Below are 25668 nucleotides of genomic sequence, written 5' to 3' on the forward strand. Positions count from 1 at the left end.
ATGTTTTAGTTTTCATTTCCAGCAAAATATACATTTATATCTAGCAAAGAAATTAGCAGAGAGAAAGTAGAGAGAAAAATAAAACAACAATAAAAAGTTCATAAGGAGTAAGATTAAAAGTTTCTTTAAAACAAAGGACACATCTGATTTAACCTGACATTACAGAGAGGCTACATCAAGTTGTCATCTGACTCAAATATGATATTGGACTTCCAGATAAATCATGTAAAAATGATCGAGAAAGTTGATTCCATCATTTTTACCTCTAATTTTACACACTGTTTAAGAAACAAGAAAAAGAAAAGAATAAATACACATGTTTGAAGCTTATATGCTTTCTTAAATTTAACTGTTAACATTTTCTTTTCTTTGAACATTACAAAGACTTTGAATAGTCTTCCTCAATATGTCCGGGAAGGAACAATATAGCACTCCTCACCTACGCAATGATGGAAATACCATTATCGTTTATATACAAATGGATATTGTAAAAATAATAAACAAATTAAAAATTTATACATAGAATACATAAAATGATAATTTAATAACTAGTTCTGTCCAGAATAGCACATCTATGGAAATGCAGAAATTCTGTTCACTTGATTGTTCATGACTTTTTTGAGTGTGTATATGAAATCATATGCTGATAAACAACTTAGCTAAAACCATATATATTAATTGCAATATTAAATTGAACAAAATTTTGCCCTCCATTTCTGCCATAAAGAGCATCATTTGAAGCTGATTCTGTTATTTTGGTCCTAAAGAGTGCATCTGTAGCTACTGGATTCAGTAGAATTGTACAGAAGAAAAAATGTCTGGTGAGGATACTCTAAATCCTTGATGTATTAAGTAAGTCCAAATCATCTTGCAAATATTAAAACTTTAATTAATGCAAAAGGCTTCAAATGTATTTAAAATACTTAACCTTTACACATTTGATGTTACATCATTTAATATTTCTATATTAGATAGAGACTGAGAACATTTTTATGTTTTAGTTTGAGGATACAAAATCTTGATAGCTCTACTATCAGAAGGTAAAAAGCATTATAAAAAGCGTCACTAAACTTAAAAATTAAAAATTACCAAAAAAGTTAAATATTATTTACTTTACTTTTGGAAATTTTCTATTAGGTTTTATAGCTCTGTAGCTGAAAAAGTACAAATCTGTTTGATTCCCTTCAAGTAATTTCTTTTCCATGGTCTTCATGATTAAATATTTAAGCAGACACTACAATTCAAACATTTCTGCATATCTAGAATTACTACATGTTTTATTCTCCAGTGGGGGAGTGTGTGGGATTTAAGCAATAGGTAAGGAAAAAGAAAAAACATTGCTCTAATGCTCTTATGAGTCCACCTAACATCCCTTACCATACTACTGGGAAGTATTCCGGGTCTGCTGCAGTTATATTTGACCACGTAACTGATTTCTAACAAACAAATGCTGTAACATTTAATATACTGCTTTAATAATCATAATCAGTACATAAGCCTTTTGTTTATGTGTGCCCCATAATCTAGGTTTACTCTAAATTAAACCAGATGGTGACTGCTTAACTCTTACAGTACAAGGCAACTGTTAAATGCAGCTTACTCTGGGGGAATCGAGGTGGATTGTCGTTGACATCGGTCAAAGTGATGTTCACGGTGGTGGTCCCTGATAATCCACCCATCTGGCCTCCCATGTCCTTTGCCTGGATAACTACTTGGTACTGCTCCCTGTTCTCTCTGTTCATGTTGGGCAAAGCAGTCCTGATGATGCCTAAAATAAATAAAGAATTTAAAATAAAATTGTTAATAATATCTCTATGTTTTATGTACAGCAATCTGCTACATCTTTTTTTTTTTATTAGTCTTGAAATCTACCTCTAAAATGTTCATTTAATGTTTCAAAGTACAAATTTCCATCCATAAGTTTTATAATAATGTTTTTATAATAGCCTTTAGTACAGGCTATCTCTTGGTTGAAGACTTAGTTCTATATCACAGCTCCCTTTCCAGTTTCATGCAAAGAATTATTCAAAATATTTATGCACAAGGTTTATAAGTAGAAAGAAGACTTTTTATTAATCCAAGTAGAGCCATTAAAAAAAAAGAAGAACATCTTCTAGGATGCAAGGATTCTAGGATTCTAGGATTCTTCTTGCCTATATTGGAAATGCTGTTACTTAGTTCTTAAACTGTCAATTGTACCAATGTAAAATTACTTCATACATAACTCAGAGTTTTTATATGTATTACAAAAATTACATATAATGAAAAAAACACCAAGAAATAATAATTTGTTATTTTTCAATGTGATCTGAGTTATTTTAAATGAAAGAAAAAGTTTAAAGTTTATGGTAAATGAAAATAAAGAAAATTTTCCTGACCTGTTTCTGGCTCCACAGAGAAATATGGCTGTCCCTGAAGTATGCTGTAAATTATTCTGGCACTGTTTCCATATGAAGGATCATCGGCGTCATTTGCTGTAACTTGCACCACAGAAGTACCTTAAACATTCAAAGTCAACTTAGTTTCACTTGGCACTACGTGGAGGTTTAAGAGCATTAATTTCTGTTCCAACACACACCAAAGAGAATTTCAGCAATGTCAGCTGGATTTCCCAAATGTATTTGTGATCTTAGAGCCAACTCCAGGTTCATTCTTCCCTATTTCAGAGTCTCTTTCTACACAAATTGAATCTAAACTTCTCTAATCCCACAAGTGTAATTAGGATTTAATTAGTAAATGTAAACAATAGCTATGGTTGATCTGAATTCTTACCTTTACCCAGCTACAATAACTTCAGGTACTCACTTCCTTCAGAAGACATTTGTTTTTATTACACTGATTTTTCCAGGTTTGGAGCGGTTGTTGGTGGTTTTTTTGTTTTGTTTTGTATTATTATGTTGAATGATATCAAGATGATATGAAACTACACATGCAGGAACATGACAGAAAAAGATGATTAAATAGGTCATTGGAACTTGTGAAAAACAAGTCATCAGTTCTCCTGCTTTCTATGTGTTACTATAGATAGATACTACCAGAGGCAATGTTGCCACATGAACTTTGAAATCTGATGGTTATTTAGACTACAGAAAATTAAAAATATAGGAAACAATTGAAAAAAACAAGGAAAAAAGTCATCACACACATGTGCCTGGTTAGCCATGGGCTAATCTGAGGATCAGAAGACTTTAAAACTTATTTCTCCTTTTATCCCAATTCTTTCAAAATTCTTTTTCCCACCAAATACTGCCAAATATTACAAAATAAAGCATCTGTAAATCTAAGACCCTTATCACATCTATTTATTCCCTTTCATAGTGTGACTATACTATGTATTTATTCCACAAATTACATAGAATGGCAAGTAGAAGCAAATGCTAAGCTTCCTCCATTTATTTGGTATTTCATGACATGATGACAAATCTACTTTTCCTGAGTAAATTGTTCAATCATAGCACCAGTATAAAGGGAATTAGCACGTGCCTAACTGTTGAAACAGAGATTAGTTCTCAGAAATGTTCAGTTTTCAACTGCTAGACAATGGAAATACTTGTTTCAGTGAGTTCCTAAAACTACTTGCATTTCATAAAGAAAGCAAAATAGGCAGATTCCTGGTTGCATTATTTCATATTAAAATGGAATGAATCACAGATTTAACTGAGCAAAGTCCTAAACACAAAATAAAATTAAGAAAAGATAAAAAATTTTAAAAAAATGGTTTATTTGCACTGAAAAAAGATAAAAATTGCTACACAAGTATAATGAAAATAAAAGTTATGAGTAGTTTTTACTGTGTTAATGATTGTTTTACTTAGCATCTAGACTATGGCTGAACCTGAAAATCTGAATATCTTTTAAACATAAGAATGTAGGGGTGATAAATCTGTCCTAAAAGCTTTTTCTCTTTATGATTCACAAATGTCTTATGCCTTCAGCCACACTGGATTCCATTTGTAAATATATGTCTACATAACTGTTCCATTAAAAGATACAGAGGCATTTTTGTTGAATATATTTAAGTTCTGAGGATGTTGCCTGGAAATGCATTTTTTGGACCATCCTACATTCTAGCAATCTGCAATGCTAGAATGTACACTTGCTCCTAAAGAATATTTTCTCTGAAATAGCAAAGATATGTAAAAGAAAGATAAGAGAAATCACGTTCAGTACCTGAAGTGCTTCAAGTTAAAAAAAAAAAAAGTGCAAAAAAATATCAAACCATCGAGTACATTGACCAACATAGGATTATCCAAGTAAAGTTTACAACTCCTACATTTTATGTACCTGCAAACAGAGCAATGTCTGAACAGTACAATGCATTAATCAGAAAAGTCTATGTTGCAAACCCATGAATGACAATATTTTGTCTCTGATACATGTAACTGCATCATTTCTTGTTTCTGATTTTTACATTTTCTTCATATGTTCAAACTAGAAGTATTCATGAATAGGTCAATTGTATGAGATTTTTATTTCATGTTAGTTTAAAAAAACATGGAGAATCAACTTTGAAGGATAATTGGGAAGAAGTAAAGAGTATGTTCCATAGCTCTAAAATATAATAATTCTGTTTGAAATGTAATAATATGTATCTGTTATTGATGCCTTAATTATGAGTGTCACAATGAAAGTAAAATAATTAATATTATTTTAATACACATGCACGTGAAACAGAACAAATTGTATCATCTATTCTTCTCTCTAGCCACAATGAGCATGGCTGCATATATACACCCCAAAAAATCTATCAGACACTTCTGAAAACTGTAGATTTGAACGTGTTTCCTTTACAGTCTATGGGAAGAGACTTGGGCTCCTTACTTTTATCGCTATCACACAGGGCAATCTACTTGGTGGGATGTGCTCAGGACAAGGTACACCCCCTTACCCAGAAGCAGTAAGGATGATTTGTACCATTTAATGTTACCTCATTTCTTTGGTTTTTACAGGCCATGGGTTAGTTACTTGGCAGGGCAAGTGCAAGAGCACCACTACATTTCCATGTGCCATTCAGGATGCAAAACTCTCCATTTTGATCTTGGCTCTCACTCATAAGTATAAAAGAGAAATGATCTCTAGGTTTTCACAGAGGGATCAGTGATTCCTATGAAAAACCTGACAGAAACCATGCCAAGAAGCAAACAGGAGTAGTATTATCCATGTATCAGTTACATTGTGCACATCAGTTGTCAAACCACCAGCTGGTTTTGCTTTGTGTCAGTACACTGAAGATCACTGATACCCAATAATACAAATACATTATAATGGTCTGAAACCCGGACCAAAAATCCAAAGGCGTTGAAGATGATCAGTTGTGACAAGGTTTAAAAACTACAGTATGGGTGTCACTTAGCGAGCACTGCTTGGTGTAGGCCTTGGTCTATCTTCTATATAGACACGAGTTGCTTTTGATGAAGTTGGTCTTCGGCCCTCAGATCGTAATCTGAACTCTATAGGAGGGCATGAAGGACACAGTGCTAATATACTGGAGAGCTGGAGATGGACTTCTTTTTACAAGGGCATGTAGTGATAGGACTAGGGGGAATGGTTTCAAACTGACAGCAAGTAGGTTTAGTTTGGGTAACAGGAAGAAATTCTTTACTGTGAGGGGGGTGAGATACTGGAAAAGGTTGACCAAAGAAGTTGTGGATGACCCATTCTTGGAAGTGTTCAAGGCCAGGTTGGGTGGGGCTCTGTGCTACATAGTCAAGTGGGTGACATCCCTGCCCTCAGCAGGGGCAGTTGGAACTAGATGATCTTTAAGGTCACTTCCAACTCAAGCCATTCTATAGACCTATAAATATGCATTTATGATGCATATGTATTAATAAAAGTCACTGAAGATAATTATTTAGCAAAAGGAATCCACAAAATAACCATTGTAGAGCTGAATTCTAGACTTAAATTTTATCTTTTCTTTGCTCACAACTGAGTTATGTGATATTTACCTAGAGCAAGTACCCTCCATAGTAAATTATCCATACAAATAACAAGCCAAATTAATAGAAATTTTCTGCTCTTTCTAATGGAAAAGTGAGGAAATAATCAAACACTTTCTCCCCTGAAATAAAGTATTTAATGCTGCAGAATACAGAAAAGAACATGAATGGGTTGTATATTCAGAGAAGTTGATGTCAGAAAGGTCTTTGACTACATGGTACTCTTGTAACTTAGAAAACACTAAGTTGTAAAAAATCATATCAGTGGAAATTTTTAATTCTTTTAAAATATCCCTTTCAAGGAAAAAGAATGTTTAATCTTAACAGGGGTTTTCTTCTTTGTTTTATCTATTTTTTTAACTTTTGTCTTATCTCCTTACAGTAGGATTTGTGTGCAGAGTGAAATTGAACTTGGTAAAAAATCTAAAATTATAATAATTTGGGTTTTCAAAATCTGTCATTATTGATATAAAATTATAAGTCAAAAGTTGCAAAAGGATTTGGTGAGAGAACTCTATATGAAAAAAAAAAATTCTATGTTAGTAGGAAACCAGAAGGAAATGCTATAAGATAAATGCCATGGCAGAGAGGACTAAGCACTGAGAATTGATGAACAGCACTAATGAGGGATTATATAGGAAGCCTAGGTAAAAAGGTAAGCAATAATATCTCTAACTGCTGTCTGACGAGAAAGGAAAAATATAATGAGAGGTAGAGATGACAGGCTACCTGTAGGACACACAACATGTACTTCACGTGTAAACCTGGAGGGAGGTGACATCTCCTGAAGCATATATGATATGATATCCCTAATTTAGAAGCAAAGATACAAGATGGAATAAGAATAAGGAATGTTTAGGGTATATATAGAGGCTGTGAAGATAAGAAAAAAAAGTCTAAGTAGAAAGTTCTGAAAGTTTTTATAAATATACTAGTAGGCAATATCCATGGAAAAATCCATATAGAGGAAAATAAACTCATGTACAGTTCTGAAAAGAAACCTTCAAATGAGCAGATAGAGATATGGAACAAATATGACGGACAGAGCAGAAGATTGTCATCAAAACCATAAGAATATTGTGAGTCATAAACTTTGAAAGTATGGAAAGGAAACAGTGAAAAGACAAAATATCTAGTAATCAGTAAAAAGACTTCAGGAGAAGAAGTTGTCTTCCAGGATATTGATCCAGCTGCAAGATCCTGAAGTAGGTGCATTTATGTCTGCCTTCCCTATGTTTAATGAGCAGCAGAAGAAAGATGAAGAAGGCAACAAAGAATTTATGGTCCCTTGTCAACACACTCTGTTTGATAACAGAAATAGCCATATGCTCAAGTATTCCTCTGGTTAATGCCACATCTGAGGGCAAAATCAAAACTGCTGGTTTTTGTCTGAATGAGGCTGGTGGCTGGCTACATCATTGTTTGATAACTTAAGGATGGGGGCAGATGGAGTAGATAAAGATTTAATAGTCTTTTTCCTAGTTTCTAGCCATCTTTGTAGTACCTCATAGTACAGGATGGTTTAGGACGGAGCAAACCTTGTACCCTAAGGGTGCACAGATCTCAATTATTTCAAGTTTTTGCTACTTGTGCACTTCTTTCTTTTCTTGATATGATACTATTTTTATCTTCTTTCTGATACTCAGATGAGTGCATACAGAGTTCATATAAACATCTCATCACTGTGGCTACAACTGATGTCTATAAATTGACAACATAGTGGCAAAACTGCAGAATAGCTGACTTTATGACACTTCCTAAAGTGCAGATAAGATTAAGCCCATTTGCAACAGTGATATTCAGTACTGGGATTGAGAGGGCAGGCACCAGATAATAGCAGAAGTTTTGAGAATGCAATCTCAGAATAACATAAATACAAGGTACAAATACAAGTTGTAAGTTACTAATCATATTACAGACTGACCTGGATTTAAAGTACAACAAAGAAAAAAGAACCCATATTTATCATCTCTAAAACATCACTTCTGTGGTGAAAATATAAAAGATGATGACAACATCTACAGGAATCGGAACCAATGGACAAAAATGATTGTTCCAGCATTGCCTCACTCAATAAAAGGCAAGACATCTGATGAATGTTTACTGCAGCAGATCCTCTATCACATTTGGTAGTGAAAGAGCCATGCCTTTTCATTTTCTATCCAATCCATGTTACTATTACCACTCACCAATACTACTTATACATAAAATGACCTTTCTCTATATAGTTGGTTTAAATAAATTATAATAATAATAATATAATGGACTAGTAATGGGCAACTTCCAATACTATAACTGAAAAATAAAAATAATGAGAGAGTAAATAGAGCAATGCAGGAATTTCTTCCTATTTTCCTTCAAATGGGGAGGTCCAGTTATCATAACAAATATAATTGTTTCCTTTTTTCATAAGATTTCTCATGTAAATCTTCTCTACTAAAAATGGGTGATGTCAGAAAAAATACTGATTTAAAAAGGTTTTGTAATTGATGTGATAATATACTATTATTACACAAATACACGACTTTTTACATACTGACTTTGTAATTTCTAATTATTATATTTGTCTTAAAATTTTTATGCATCTTATTGTTTTAGAACATTTCTTCCCTTCTCCATTCAGCCTTCATTTTTGAGATTACAGAGTAGGGTTTTTTGAGTTGGAAAATTAAGCTAGTGTTATGCAGGAAATGAATCAAATTTGATGAATACTTTATAGAAACATGTCATCCCCTCATGGACCACAGATATACCTCTATGGATATATGGATATGGATATATAGATACACCTCTAGGGATAAGCCATAAAGCTAAAAGTAATAAAGCTAAAAGTAAATTCTATCTATAAGGTAGGCAGTCAGTCAGTCTAGCAGTTGAATGAACACATTTACAAAATATGGAAACATGATAAGATTTTAAATGAGTTACAGTTCTCTAAATTATGGTAATTTTATTGTCAGAAAAAGTCTATTCATTTCAGCACAAGTATTTGTGAAAGATGCAAAGTTAACACTCTAAATGTAATCAAGCTTTTTTTGTAGGGTGTTTTCAGCTATTGGCTGTTTTTTGATATTTCTCTTATAATCTTATAATCTCTTTTGTTGTTGATGTTGTTATTGTGATGCAGAAAAAATTACAGTTTCAAAATCTGTATGATCTATGTACATGTAAAGATACACTGGAACCTTGCAGTCTGAATATTTTAGAATCATTGAAATATTGCCTTGAATGTTGAAAACATTTTTAAAAAAACCCTTATTTATGGAATTCAGACTGAAAAAATTAGAAATCAGAAGATTATATAACAGTATAATATTTAATAAAAACACTAAATCATGTTCATATATTTTTCCAATCACATTTTAAACAACGCTTTCTGAAATTTATAGAAAGAACATGAGGAATAAAATGAAAACTCTAAGACATATTTTTTCAACCCTACTGTAATCTTGCCATATGCCTCTCTAGAAAGTGCAGCAATGTTCTTTCAAGATGCTTTACCTAAAGCTATATATTTTATGGAAATTTAGAGAACTGAACAGTAAATTAGTAAATTTGTATTACATTTTGTTAGAATTTGGAACAATAAAGATAGAAGACATCAACTATCTTCTTTAAGAGGACAAGTTTGATAAGATTTCAGTACAACCTTATGCAATCACCTGTGAGATTACTTTCTACTTCTGTTTTTAAATTTATTTTCCTTTATAATAAAAACTGCTTGCTAAATGTTAGAACTATTAGAAATTATTCAATCACAAACTAAAACCAGATTGAAATATCTTATTAGGCGTAGAAAATTATTAGTATTATAGCTTCCACATAATTCTATACAGCTTTGTTGAAACCATTCTCTTTCAATAATTATGTATTTTCTTGCTCTTTTAAGATTTTCCAAAGCCCAGAAAGTAAGTACTAAATCTTCAATACCTGTATATGTAAAATGTCTCAAAACACTCTTTGATCTAGTTCAGGCAGTTTCAGTAGTAGTAACTAAAATGGTAATAATAGGCAAAAGATTAATTTATTGTTTGTTTTCTGAACTCAATATTGTTACATCTACAGTTATACAGTGAAAAAAATAATATTAAGTTTTAAAAGAAACTTTGTATATTTTTAAGTTTTTAAAATTAATGCTAAAGAATTGTATGCACTAATTAATAACAGCTCCAAAGTTTTATTGTTTATAAATTTTACCAGTTGGCATGATCCAGGCCACAACTTAAGATAGGAACTGCATATGCTTTGCAAAGAGAAGAAAAGTTAACTCAAACAGCTGTTTAAAATTCTTGGAGCTGCCATTCATGGATGAACTTAGGGAGGAAGAGAAAACACAAAATGATTTGTCTATAGGGTAAAAAAACTGAAAGAAAAGAGAATAAAGAGAGTGTCTACATCCAGACAGTGCATTAACAGCATGAGTTAATGTGTAATTTTCCTCAGCCTCAGAGAGAGTGAAAGTGAAGACAGCTCTCCATTCAATGCCTATTATCACTGGCAACCTCCAGTGAAAATTAAAGAATAAAATTTATTGAGCTTTCAGAAGGCTAATTTAGTCATCTTATTCTAACAGGTCTTAAGGAGGAGGATGAGTCACCATTACCTCCTTTCTATTTATATTTATATTCCAAAGCACTGTAAGCTAATAATTTGAATATTCCACGTAGAAATGGACCTCAGATCATAAAAATCTGTTTCTGGATGCAATTTCAGTAACTGAACAAACAGATCAAAATGAAAAATACTTAACTCATCAGGTAGAATTCCACACATGACTGACTTTTCAGAGGATGGGTAAATAATTTCTCAAGTAACATAGAACAGGTATTTGTGTCGCAATATAAAGCACTCACCTACTACTGACATTTCAGGAACGCTTGCAGTGTAAACTTCTTCTGGAAACGTTGGTTCATTGTCATTGATGTCATGGATCTTAATGACAAACTCAGATTCAGGTTCCACTGGCCTCAGAGTTCTTCTATTGATAGCTTGGGCACGCAGGGTGTAAAAGGCTTTCTCTTCCCTGTCAATTCTCCGAGTAGCATGAATGTCACCTGTTTTCTCATCAATTATAAACAGAGTACCAGCCCCATCTCCTGACAAAATGTATTTGAGGGATCCATCTCCCTTATCCTGGTCAGAATGAAGCTGAAATGGAAAAAAAGAACATTTTTTTTTCAGAAGCAACGAAAAGGATGGGATGTTTTTAAAAATATTAACTATATGTTAAATTATTCGGTGTGTAACAAATATGTTTACTACCAACAAAAGAAATTAATTTTCAGTCACCACTGTCTGACCACCAGTGCTTCCTAACTTAGCTCCAAGAATCTTTTAACTTGACTGTTTTGGCACATTTTAGTTTTGCAGCAACACCTGTTCTCTGCTAAGAAACCTTTGCACCACAGTTCTTAAGGAAGATTTTTATGTTAATACTGACCTTTTCCTTCCTTGAAGAGATCCTATTAAAAATTCACAACTGCTGTGCTAGTTGTAAATTCACTAAGCAGATAAAGAACATGTCTGAATACAAGACAATTAAGGAAATTAGAACAACTGGTTCCGTGTCATAATAATTTTTTAAATATTTCATTACATATAATTTATATTTCTCCTAAACTGAAGAAAATTTAATTTTAAGTCATTATCATTTTCACACCACCAACTAATGTAAATAGCCTAAAGGAAAAAAACCCACAAATTTATTAAGCATTCAGTATTGATATAATATCCATTATATAAATAATACAAAGCTTAACTTCACATATATGACATGCAGTCCTGACTGCCTTTAGACAAAAAATTGTTCAGTTGTGTTGTTCAACACAGCAATGTGGATGGCTCATTTGATCTTTTGGATACACTTAGCATATTTTCTTTCATCACCTTGTTGGCAAGTTCCTTCCAATCTCACTGGTTTCATAATTAACTGAGAGAATCTGGCATTCAGATTTATTTTCACCATGAAATGTATTCTTGTTTGTAAATTTATTTTTGGGTTCAGCAGAAGGATCAAATCAAGTAGAAGCTCTAATTACAAAACTGAAGAGCAAATATAAACTTTTTTAAAATCACACTCAAGCAATATCAGAATATTCTTAAAAAGTTTAAGACTAGTTAGAACTAATGCATGTTTTTTCCTTTCTAAAAGAAGTTATTTGAACACATATTAACATACAAATCAAACATATCAAACATATAGAGTGGACTGGTGGGATAAGCCAGAGTCAAACAATAAAGCCTCTGTCCTAAAACATTATCAAACACTGCTTCCCATACACTTGCAATATGTGGAACAGAAGGAACTTGTGGAATCTTGGATCAAAGCCTTTATGGTAGAAATTTGAAAACTATCATTGTTCTGAACTTTGATTTTCTAGATAAAAGTTTTTTCTATTTTCTCCCAGTTCAGAAAAAAACCTTAAGAAACACTAAATATTTAGACCTATAAACTTTGTTTACATTACACGCATGTATGTTTACTTTACAAAATACACATTTTCTTACTGCTTCTTTTCATTCCATAATAAATAAAGAAATAGGAAATTCCATCAAACATGAAGAGTAGGAAGGTAGAGGTTAAGAAAAATCTTGCAAATAAATGTTTTTCTTTCTTTTTCTTTTGTTTCTCTTGCTGACTTCAAACTGAAGGTTTCAAGCCGTTATCACTGCTCTTTTGGGGAACGAATTTTTACTGTGAACTTTAATCCTTCATGTTCATCTCTTGATGACCCACTAAATTTGTGACCTTTCACCCTTCTAATTAACATTCTTTTTAAGGAACTGGACAGTATCTTAGAGGCTGTGGCCCATTTTATAATGTCATTTAGTGTAACTAGTCCTTCAGTGTTTTCTTTTCAGTTTCTTCCTAGGATATCATCTTATCTTCAGAAACATTTTGGTCCTAGGAACTTACTGCTGGTCCATGACCATTCGATAAAATACTTTTACAGCAGAGTGATGAAGAGGCTACTCTTCCTTAGACATGTGTGACAGAAATACAAAATAAATTTCTGCTTGAGCAAGAAAGATGGAAGGTGGGGAGGAGAAAAGAGGAATCTTGAAATGGGCATATTGTAGTTTTCCCATACGCTTTCTGAAGTTGGGTCTAGCACTGTAAATTCTTTAAAAAGTTGACAATAGTATATCAGTGCTGCAGTGCCTGTTGTTGGACTCAAAAGCAGTTAACAGTCTTGCAAAATCCATTCTAAAAGGCTATCTCCAGAACAGCATAACTCCATGCAAACAGTTCCCAGTAATAGTATCTGGTTAAATTTAATTTACAAATAATGCATGGAAATTGTTTGGAAGAGTGATATTTAGCAAAACCATGTCAGGAACTTGTAAAATAATTACCAATCTCAATATTTTAGTGTCTTAAAATGCTGCCTAGCACTGGAAACCTGAACAATGAAGTGAACAGAACTAAACCAGAAAAATCCCTATAGTAAAAAATACGAAGTTTTGTAACAACTATACTTAGATCCAATTCAGCATGTAAAGATCTTTTAACATACTTTCTTTTCTCATATGTAAGGTGCTATCAATGTTGATGACCTTCCATTGCCTCTCCTGTAGATACGTGTGAGTCTTAGTAAGCTGATTTGAAAATTATTTTTACACCACATATAAAATCATTAACCTATTTACCTCTGTCAGGTTCAAACTTCATGGTTGAGTGGGTTTTTTTGTTTGTTTGTTTTTTCTGTTTGAGAGTTTTTGATTGTTTTTTGGGTTTTGGGGGTTTTTTGGGGGGCGGGGGGGGAGAGTAGTTTGTTTGGTTTTGTGATGTGGTCTTTTTGTATTTTTTTCTTCCCTCCACCCCCCTCCACATATGTAAGATTCTGAGACATCCACAGAAAGACTTCTAAGGAGCTTAGAGTTGTACATCGGAGTAACATATATAAAAGGAATACCAACCTGCATAGTTTAGAAGAACACTTTATTATGTAACACTTTGTATTCTCTAAAAAATGTTAATAATTTCACTTTGGATTGGTTATCCAATTTAAATTAAACATATACACATATAACTGCCCACAGTTATTGTATAAAACCTTCAAATTCAGAATGACATTTTAGAAGGTCTTCTTGGGTGATCAGCAAACAGAAAACTCTGGATACAATCAGCAAGTCTTCCAGACATAATTCAAGGAGTGAAACCATGTACTATATGTAAGCAAGGGAAGAGAATACCTCTCATTTCATTTTCTTTAGCTCTTAATTCCATCCAGATGCCATTAGAGGAACCGAGGTGGCTAAAGACTGCCCTATGTGCTTGACAACCTTGTACAGTGAATTGTTACCCAGCTCTGAAATGCATGAGCAGTGTGTCAATCAGCACTGCAAAGGTTTCTCATTTTACTCAAATACTAAAAACAAATTCTAGAAAATATTTCCCTGCTACTTTTAGTATAAAGTGTTTCCTATAGTTATTTTGGCTAATGGGCATCTGTGATTCATGTCAGCCAAGTTGAGCAATGGAGAGACATCTGTTTCATTTAGCAGTTTTATTGCACAAAATGATCAGCTGTGAAGATGTGGTTTTGTTTTCATATCTGTCACTGATATTTTGCAAACTCCTGTTTTAGTGAATTTCTTTCTCTTCTTCCACAGAAATACTTCCCTTTTCAGTTGTCAGGGGTATATGTATTTTATGTATATTTTTTCTCACTTTATAGAAAATAGAATGTTTGTTGGTATAAATTTATATAGCCCTGTGCATCACACTGTAATTACAATTACTGTGAAAGACATTTTTGCATATTTGGTCTCCTACCTGAACTGGTTGAGCAAACTTTTAAATTCAGAAGGATTTCATGTAAATAAAAAGGAAGCTTGTCTTAAAAAGAAGATAATATTTAGAGAGGGCAACAAAATGGAGTGTTATGTGAATACTTAAAAAAGAAACTGAATTACCAATCCAAGATAGAGGTAAAAACAGGTTCTAAAAGGTGGATTTACTTTGTCTTCAATTGAAGGGAAAAAAACCCCAGAGTTATTTAATATATTACCTTCTTCTTCAAGATTAATGAGACCATAAATAAACTGATTTATTGAAAAGAAGCCACAACCAAATTAAGTTCAATATCTATCTGGATCTGTAAAAGACTTTTGTAAAAATACTTTCAGAAGACTTTAAATTAACAACATAATAATTCTGTTTAAAAATTACTAGAAAATTGCAACACAGGAATTTTATGTTATTTAACTTTATGTTATTTTTGTTATTTGACTGTGATTCAAGTCAAACCTGTCAATTACAGGATTTGGAGCTTTCCCTCCCTCCTCTCCCATGGATTCTACCTGATTCTGAAATCTCCCAAATGAATATAAAGGATGTGGACTCTTTTCTAATAGCATACAAAGTACTAATCCTATTTTCACCAGAAAGTGACAAGATGCTACTGTGAAAAACAGAGAGAGGATTGGGTTAGAGGTATTTTATCATACAAACGAGTTCTGAAATTTGAATTAATTTATGACAATGCCAGCTGAAATCTTCAAGATTTGCCATACCTATTTCTATTTGAATTTCAGATTCAGAAGTTCCTCTGTGATTTTTCAGTGACTAGTACTCAAATAACTAGAGATACAATGGGACTGTATTAAGAAACTGACCTTAAGTTTGGAAACTTACTGTAGACATTAATACAGTTCAAGTTTTTGTAATCTTAATTTAATGTTCTGTAACATACACTTTCAAATACAGGTTATAGTTTTGGAAGTCTTTGTGAAATTATATTCTATTTAAATATTAACATACTAAATGCATTCTTACTCTTTTACTTTGTGATTGTCATTTTTAACTGTGTAATTTAGAAAAAAGTTTACTACTTTCTTCTGCAATGTGTCAATTTTTTATTTAATCCAAGTATCAAAGTAACAATGAGACCTCAGCACATTCCTGGATTACTATCTTTTAGATTTTATTCAAATAAGTCTCAAATGCCTCCTAATTCTGAGGGCAAATTTCTGGACAAAATGTAATCTGTTCATTCTTTTCTACGTGATTATATTAGCCATGTGAAGCCAAAATACACTGTGGAAGCATTTACCTTTTCACTCAGTTTTCTAGTGTATATATAATACTAGCATGTTCACTGGACACTTAGTTGAATAATAATGATTGTCTCTCTAAGCATAATCACAACAATGGGCAGATTTGACATGAAATCAGCAAAAAGTAATTGATATAAAATTCCCACAACAGAGATATTTATTTTAAGCATCATGAACTGAACTAAGAAGTGATAGCGTTGTTTAACATTAACTGCACTTACTTGAGAAGATTTTCAGACTAGCTCATATCCTGTTAGGTATTCTCTCACTTGGTAGATTTAACTGTCATGCTTTAAGCCACATTTTACTCACCAGAGAGGTTCACTTATTTAAATTTATCCTAAAGGTAACATTTCAAGCAACTCCTTTCAGTGATTCTGTAATTTGCATTGTTTTATTGAGACGTTTCACATATTTAATATTCCTATTCAGTTATGTTGTCAGTTTACCTATCCTGTGCTATTGTGTGTTTTATATTTAAATAAGTTATTTATATTAAATATATTATTGATTATTTTTATTTTATATTTAATATTAATAAATTAAAATAGTAATTCAAATATTTTAATATATTATAATTAATTATTTATAATTGATAATTTTTAGCATTTTCCCCACATCCTTGGTGAAATATTTATTACAGAAATAGAAATATTATTTTTCACTGCTCTCTACAAACTCTGCTACTGATATGATCTGCAAGATTCTCTATTTCCAGAAACTAACCATACAACAAAGGTATTTTTTCATCATTAGATTTACATCTTTTCCCCATTATTGTAGTTTATTCTAAAAGGACGATTTACAGGACGTGGAAGGTAAATGGTCTTGTCACTGACTAAATATTCTATGATTTCAGTTGAGAAATTTAGGATTTTTTTTAAAGACATCATAGGAGTAGCAGCAAAGAGTCTTACATAGGTGCACTAACTCAGCACAACAATATCCAATCTCCTTTCTTAAGTCAAAGTCTTTAGCTGATGTTCAGAGGGTTAGAGCAAGGAAGTTTCAGCTTCATTAGGCTGTTGCAGCTTCTACTTCAGAAAACACACAAACATTGAGCTGAGATGACCTAGAGACTAATTGAATTTCATACGTCAAAAAGTTCTTGCATGAGCCAATATACATCTTCTGTTCCAATTTTAATGTAATACAGTCTGCATATCAGGTGATGACAGAAAGTAGAGAGCTGTCAGTGGACCTGAAGTGCCCTTACTTTCTGACAGTTTGATTTAAGAATAGAATTCTTCTGTTAAAAAAAAAAAAAAAAAAGTAAATCCTGACATATGGTAGTCTTTCTCAGACTTGGTTTGAGGTTTTTTAAAGTTCAAATTTTTTGTGCTTTAGGTTGTTTTGCTGGTTCTTGACTAAAATAATAATCTGTACTAAATATTGTATAAAGGATTAAATAGTTTCCAGAACAATCTCTCTATTCCACCAAGGAACAACCTAGGAAGGCAAATATGCTAAAACAATACATACCTTTCACTTACTGAATTCAGAACAGCTTTCAGATATTTGAAAGCTTTGGGTTTTGTCTGTTTAGTTTTGGGGTTTTTTAAAAGAAAAATCATCACTTATCCTTATGTTCTCTGCATTAATCACAATAAAAAAAGTTGTAACGAGCAACTGTAGGTTTGGGTTTTTTTTGTTAACAAGAATTATTTCATTATAGCTTATATATGTTTTCCTGAAGTAGCCTAGTTACTAACAAAATAACCATTAAAACAGCATTAGTTTTTATAAATCTTTATGTACAGTTGGCATCACACATATAAAGCATACCATTTTTTAAAAACAAAAGCAGAATACATTTAGAATCTTGACGCTTAGTTTATTTCACCTACTGTTGGAGACCACTTAAAAACATGTTAAACAAGACTGTCTTTGTTTCCATCTGAAATCATTGTAATACATAAATTGTTAAGACCTGTGAAGGTTTTCTACCTTTATGATGTGTGCATTTTCTCCTCATGCATACTCTATATGTATCTTTGTAAGAGGTGCTCCTAAAAGCAGCAACAAATTTACCAGAGAGAAGTGGATGACCAAGTCTGTCTATCCAGGAAGTGGAAAACATCAACCAAAGTGGAGGGAAGATATCAAAATTAAGGAATAAAAAACAGGAAGAGGGTATTTTAATAATCTCCAAAACAGTGATATCCATGATAATGTAATATTATTGTTAAATTGTCCTGAGGAAGGGAAGAGAGGGAAAGAGAGGGAGTTGACATATTTTTTCATATGTCTCAGGAGACTTCTGGTGAATCTGAACTGATGCTGTATCTAATATAGCATTTAAAACAATGAGGGCTAAAGATATCCTGGATCAATCCTGGCTTCATTTAAATCAAAATGAAGTCACTTGGACCATATATCCAGGAGAGATATATTGATAACTTAAAGATGTAGTCAAGGTGTTAAATGTGGATCCAGTGATAGAAGAGAGGTGGAATATTTCTAAGCTCTTAAAAGCAACTCACATTTTTATTTTTCCTTTAAATTTGTCTCTTCTCTAGTAAGTTATGAAATCTAGTGTTCTAGGGAATAGCATGATCAAGAACACTCTTGTCTATATATCAATTACTAAATAAAGAAGCTGAATTTTAAATCACTATATACAATTACATTACAGAATGGTTGGGATTGGAAGGGACCTCTGACAATCATCTTGTCCAATCCAGTCCAGCTCAAGAAAGATCATCTAGACTCAGTTTCCCAGGACTGTGTTTAGACAGCTTTGAGTATCTTCAAGGATGGAGACTCCACAACCCTCTGCATAACCTGTGCCAGTGCTCAGTCACTCTCACAAAACAAAAGGGTTTCCTGATGTTCAGAGAGCCTCTTGCATTTTCGTTTGTATGCATTATCTCTGAGTCTGTTACTGAGCAATTCAGGAAAGAGCCTGGCTCTGTCCTCTTTGCACCCTCCCTTCAGGTATTTTGTGTGCATTCACAAGATCCAGCTGCACCTTCTCTCCTCTAGTGTGAAGAACTGCAGCTCTCTCAGCCTTTCCTCACATGTGAGGTGCTCCAGTCCCTTCATCATTCTTTGCTGGACTCTCTCCAGTATGTCCATGTCTCTTTTGTACTGGAGAATTGGACACAGGACTCCAGGCGTGGCCTTATCAGTGTTGAGCAGAGAGGAAGGATCTCCTACCTTGACCTGCTGTGAGTATTTGTCTAATGCAGGCATTAGCCTGCTTTGCAGAAAGGGTGCATTGCTGGCTGGTGTTCAGCCTGGTGTCCTGCAGAACCCCCAGGTCCTTTTCTGCCAAGCTGCTTTCCAGCTGCTCAACCCTCAGCATATACTGGTGCCTGGGGCCGTTCCTCCTCAGATGCAGGACTTTGTACTTCACCTTGTTGAGCTTCATGAGGTTCCTGTCAGCCATTTCTCCAGACTGTTGAGGTCCCTCTGGATGGCAGCATGACTGTCTGGCTTATCAGGCACTCCTCCCAGTTTGGTGTCAGCAGCAGACTGGCTAAGGGTACACTGTGCCCCATCATCCAGACCATTAATGAAAATGTTTAGCAGTATTGTACCCAATATTGATCCCTGAGATATACCACTAACTAATGACCTCCAACTAAATTTAATATCCAAACATTCATGGTCATTTCAAGAATAAGTAGTAAATATTTCGTATGCTGATATTAAACATTACTGTACCTGATATTGGTCCCTGCTATATAAAACTACCTCCTGGCCTCCAACTAGACTTTGTGCCACTGATGAACACCCTCTGGACCAGGCCAGTAAGCCAGTTTTCAGTCCTCCTCGCTACTTATCCAGCCTGTACATCAACAGGAAAAGCTTATGGGATAGTGTGTCAAAGGCCTTACTGAAATTCAGGTATACAATTATCCACTGTTCTCCTTTAATTTCCAGGCCATTAGTTTCATTAGAGGTTATCAAGTTTGTCAAGCATGACTTCCCCTTGATGAAGCTATGCTGAATACTTTGGATAATTTTCTTGTCCTTACTGTGCCTGGAAATGCTTTCCAGGATTAGCTACTCCACGACCTTACAACGTATTAAACTAAGGTTGACTGGACCGTAGTTCTCTATGTTCTCCTTCTCGCCCTTCTTGAAGCTGGGGGTGACACTGGATTTTCTTCAACCTTCAAGTACTTTTTCCAGTCACCATGATCAGCAAAAGATTACTAAGAGTGGCTTTGCAGTGAATCAGCCAGTTCCCTCAGCACTAATGGGTGCATCCCATCAGAGCCGGTGGATTTATGAAGGTCCAGGTTGCTCAAATAATCCCAGTATTGAACCTCTTCTGCCAAAGATTCCTCTCTCCAACAGTTTGTTCCCCTCTCTGGGACCTGGGATTCCTGAAGGCTGGTCTTGGCAGTAAAAACTAAGGCAAAGGCAGCATTTGGTATTCCATGTCCTGTGTAGACCAGTCCTCCATCTTATTGAGCAACTGGCCTTTTTATCTCCTATGTACTTATAAAAGTCCTTCTTTCTTTTGACATCCCTGGCCAGATTCAAATCCACTGGGGCTTTAGCTTTCCTAACTTCATCCCTGGAGGCTTGGACAATGTTTCTATATTCCTCCCAAGTTATCACTCCTTGCCTCCATTTTCTGTATGTGTCCTTTTTGTGTTTCAAAGGAGCTCCTTGTTCACCTATGTAGGCGTCCTGGCATTTTTACCTGATTTCTTATTCACTGGGATGGAGAAGCCTTGAGCTTGGAGACGGTGATCCTTCAATATTAACCAGCTTTTGTGTGACTTTTTTTCTCTCTAGGCCCTTATCCTGTGGTACTCCTCTGGCAGATCTTTGAAGAGGCCGAAGTCTGCTCTCCTGAAGTCCAGGACTGCAAGACTGCTTTTCACTCTGCTCACTCTCCTTGGGATTCTGAACTCCACCATCTTGTGGTGACTGCAACAAGGCTACTTTTAATCTTCACATCCTCAACCAAGTCATTCTTTTTGGTTAATATGAAATCCAGCAAAGCACCTCTCCATGTTTACTCCTCAGCCACTTGGAGAAAGTTATCATCAATGCACTCCAGGAACCTTATGTATTGCTTGTGCCTTGCTGTGTAATTTCTCCAAAATATAATGAGGAGTTTGAAATCCCCCAAGAGTATAGGGCCTGTGAATGTGAGGCTGCACCCTCAAGAGGGCCTCATCCACTTGTTCTTCCTGGTCAGGTGGTCTATAGCAAACATTCATTATAATGTTGCCTTTACCTGTCATTTCTTTAATCCTAACTCATTAACTCTCCACTGGCTCTTCTTCCATCCCCAAACAGAACTCCATGCACTCTAGTTGCTCTCTCATATAAAGGGCAACTCCCTCTGTTTGTTTTCCCTTCATGTTCTTCCTAAAGTCTGTATCCCTCAATTGCAACACTCCAGTCAAGGGAACCATCCACCAAATATCCACAATCCCCAAAAAATCACAATCCTGCAGGTGGATACAGGTCTCTAATTAATTGCATTTATTTCCCGTACCACATGCATTATTATACAGGCATTTAAGAGGGGAATTTCAACATGTTGAGTTTCTGGAGACAGTTTTGGGATTTATCCATAAAGTCACCTTGTGGGCACCTAAATTACTTAGGGAATTACAGTCACATAGCAAAATTTAACTGAATTTAATCATGTTAGTATTAACACTGGGTAGGTAGTAATAATTAAAATTTCAATTAAAACCTGTCCTACCAAAGAAGTGTATTTTATTCCTCTATCAGATTGTAAAATAACAAAATAATCAGATTTGGCTATAAATCTTGAAATGTTATGTGTGTATGCATAAAAGACAGCATCATCAGCCCAGTGAAATGTATTCCTCAAATAATTTTAGTGGGGACAAAAAGCACATCCTGATCTTCAGTGCTACAAATTAGGAACTATACTCCACAGTAATTACTTTCCCTTGCACTGTTAATTGCTGGTTTCAAAAAATGTGTTCTGTGTACTACATCACTGACAAAAAGCTATTTCTAACTTACATGAACTCTGGTAATCAGTTGACAGGCTCAGTCAGTATTTCCATAAAACTTCTGTGACATTTGCTGGCATTTGTAAGACATCAGAAGCACCCTCTACCTAATCTCCCTTTCCCTAATTACAAGTAAAATATACTATATTACTTATGCTGCTAGTGTTTCCTTTTCTTTGTGTGTTTTTCTACTGCCTTATACCAAACCCTTCTATTCTTTTTTTTTTGTCTATAAAACAACAGAGATCTTTTGCATTCTCTTCCCCTCCACCCTGAACTAATTTATTTTCATGAAGTTCAACTCTTGCCTGCTGCACTATTAGCTCCTAATTTCTTCCTTTGACAGTAGAAAGAATTCTACATTATCCCTAGAAAACTTCCTAATTCTCTTTTATGGTACATAGTCTTACACAGCACTTGAAACAGTATTCCTTACTCTTTAATGTCTCTGTTTTCTATGGCATGTCGTTATCCCTTCCTAGGAAATACATCAGTGTTATTGGAATCTCTTCCATTATTCTTAAATGGTAAGCCTTGATTAATCCTATACAACTCTTCCCAGTGTCACAACCCTCAGCAGTCCTCTAGCTATTACATTACATTTATTTTACTTGGCTTTTACTAGACAAAATGCCACTCTTGGCTCATAGAGAATGGTCTGTCAAATAACCTGACCTAACTAAAGAGATAATTAAGCAATCAGTTTCCTTATCTTTCAACTGTATTATTTATATAGCAGTCTCATTATCCTTTTTGAATGACCTAAGACATCCTGCTGATTGCTAGAGGTATTCCAAGCCCTCTGTGGCATCTTCAGTAGCAACATTGTGTAAAAATTTGGCCATATTTCTGTGCAGTAGTTCTTCCGAGGGACAAGTAATTTTTAAAACACAACATCGATGGAGAGTTCTGCGAAATTTTCCAAGTAAAAAGATTTATACCAATTTACAAAAGTCCTGTAGCTTTTCTGGCTCTGTCACCTCATAAATATATTTATTGTCTATATGGTTATGCACATTTGACCTCTCCTGAAGCTCATATATTCTATTTGTCACATTAATTTCGCACTTTGCAACTACTTCCACTTTATTAAAATTTTCTTAAATGTTACTAACATAGTCTGAAATACTGTCTTATTCTATCGATCTTTTTGGTTTCCTTCCTCAAAATGGATTGTTTCATGACATTTCTTTAAATTCTCACTTATTAAAACAGAAAATTAAAAAAATAAAACTCTTTTTTTTCCTCCCTGTTTACTTCACGTCTTACACAGTTGTATTAGTCAGTTTTCTCACTGCCAAAATTTAAAATATCAATATCATTTTAATAATGTATTTCTAAGATAGATCTAACAAAGATTGCATACATAGTAATAGTTATGAATTATTGTATTCACTCCACAATAATATTTCTTAAATATTCCTAATTCCTAAATATCCCATTTGTAGTGGAATTAACAATAATAAACATGGAGACTGAAATTTGGATTTATGCATATTCTACAGCAAAAGTCATACCTCAAAAAAGGATATGAAAAAATTGTCATTAGAAGATGACTTTCTTAATATAGAGGGATGAAATCTGTATTACTACTTCATGTTTCTGGATATTAACTGTGAACTATTCTACTAATCCTTGTATTGTAACATATGTACTTCTAAATTACATAGAATTACTAAAATGATTAAAACATATTAGGAATATAACCAAGAAAAGCATTTTCATTATATAAGCCAGTTTCTAAACTAAATGGTAGGAAAAAAGTTGCATCTTTACTCGTGTTTTTGGACAAGGAAGGGACAAAGTTGTGGGGGAGTCCAGCTGGTTCTGGGCTCTCATGTCAAGCTGAGATATGGAAGATGGAACTTCTTACACCTGGCAGAGGGTTACCACGGACAGTGGGGACAGTAACACAGAGTGGGTTTCCTGTTGGGAATGTTAACCTATGGTGTTAGGACATGTGGCTGTGTGTCCAATCATGAGTTGTTATGATAGTGGTAAACCAATGCTGTGTGTACATGTGTCACCCAGAACTGTATAAAGGTAGCTGCACTGTTGCAATAAAAAAACCCTGGTATCCTGAAACCCATGTCGCCTCCTGCCTCGACCGCGACACAAAGTATTGTGTACGCTCATTCTAATGTATCCTGCAGTATTCCAACGTTTTCTACAGAGTAGGTTTGTTTGTGTGGTTTTCTACTTTGTATTTGTTTGGTTTTTGTTCTTCTTTTTCTCACCACAGTTTCACCCTGAAATATTTCAAATCATCAAGTCCAACCTCTATTTCCTGTTTTGGTAATAAACATTGTTTACGTGAGAATTATTATGAAGGGACAAATATTCTCTGGGAAAAAAAAAAAAATTAAAAATCAGAAGTAACCAAAATATTGGCAGTGAAAATTATTCCTAACTTTACACCAGGAGGAAACTTAATATGCTCGTATCTTCCTCCCACTGCTTTGAGATACATACTTAGGCAAGTTGAAAGGAAAGGCAGGATTGAAGGAATAAAAGTTCAGAAGCAGAGAGAGGACATACACTACTGCTTAAATAAAAATGACCCCCAGAAAAGTTAATTTAGTATGGACCTGCATTGCATGATAAATAATGCTCACTCCAGATAGCATAACTGGACTGAAGACCACAGATCTAGGAAACAGAATAAAGGCACAGAATATCTGTGCAGGGCAGTACAAAGAAGTAAGGCTTTTCTACGACTTGCATAAGGGGAACAGAAGTGATGAACAGAATTGCAGTTGAGCACAAAGGTTTTCTTCAGTTGTTACATATTCTTGTAAGTATCCAAAATTTTTTCACACAGAAATTTTGCATTTCCAGTCATCTGAGTCTTACAGCGCAGGCAGAAATCTTTGCAATGTCATAGTTTTAAAAAGTACAATAAATGAATATCCCAGAACATAATCTTCCTTCAGCTCATATTTTCCATCCAGCTGCTTGCATCCAGTCTGTTTGGACATGGCCTTTTTAGTATGCCAAGCCACCTAATCATTCATTAAAAATTTTCTAAGCTTTTAAGTGTGTTCAGATATGTAAAGTACCTTTGCACCTGCACTTCAAACAACTGGATGATCTATGAATTGAATCTTTGAAACAAAAGTAAGACAGCTTCTGTTCTCAGACTTGAGTGTAGAAACTCATCTAGAGTTGTAGATTTAAAACTACTACAGACCAAAATATTGTCATAAATTAGAGGATATTTTTTCCTCTCAATGGTCCAGTCCTCCTTTAATGCTCTGAAATAAACAGCTATTGAAAGACTCAGGAAACAGAAATAACTTTTTGAGGAGGTAACACTGATGAGTTGGACAAGGATGTTTGTTTACTCCTGAAAACAAATCCCACTCTATCTGCTGGAGACTTAGATACATTTTTAGAGCTACTTACTGGTTCAAAAGAGAAGGTATTAGGGGGTTTGAAAGAACTTGCCTTTACAGTCCTTTTGCTTCACCTTACTTTAAATTATCTTCAGACAAAAACACTCTTATAAATATAAGGAAAACCTTCCAGCAAGAAGACATTTTAAAAGAGTAAATATGAACTTTTAACTTATCAAAACTCTCTCCCTCATGGATATTTTGTTGCAAGTCACAAATTTTTTCTTTCCAGTATTACTCCCGGCTCTTCCTTGTTATCTGGGTATACAGGATATTTAAAAGGTCATCTGCATTTGATTTAAAAAAATAATA

General features: G+C 34.1%; 1 protein-coding gene across 3 annotated transcripts in view; it reads right to left on the reverse strand.

Annotated features, from left to right (window-relative positions):
- CDH10 (cadherin 10) overlaps positions 1–25668 on the reverse strand; it is a 96002-nt gene that overhangs the window by 22665 nt on the left and 47669 nt on the right. For all 3 annotated transcript variants that reach the window (XM_050331429.1, XM_050331417.1, XM_050331409.1), the window contains 3 exons: positions 10793–11087; positions 2379–2498; positions 1601–1768 (listed from right to left, as the gene is read on the reverse strand). In XM_050331429.1, coding sequence (XP_050187386.1) covers positions 1601–1768; positions 2379–2498; positions 10793–11087 — 583 coding nt within the window. The remainder of the gene's footprint in view (positions 1–1600; positions 1769–2378; positions 2499–10792; positions 11088–25668) is intronic.

Source organism: Myiozetetes cayanensis, unplaced genomic scaffold (genome assembly GCF_022539395.1).
Source record: "Myiozetetes cayanensis isolate MyiCay16 unplaced genomic scaffold, myiCay2020 scf1, whole genome shotgun sequence".
In the NCBI taxonomy this organism is placed as follows: domain Eukaryota; kingdom Metazoa; phylum Chordata; class Aves; order Passeriformes; family Tyrannidae; genus Myiozetetes; species Myiozetetes cayanensis.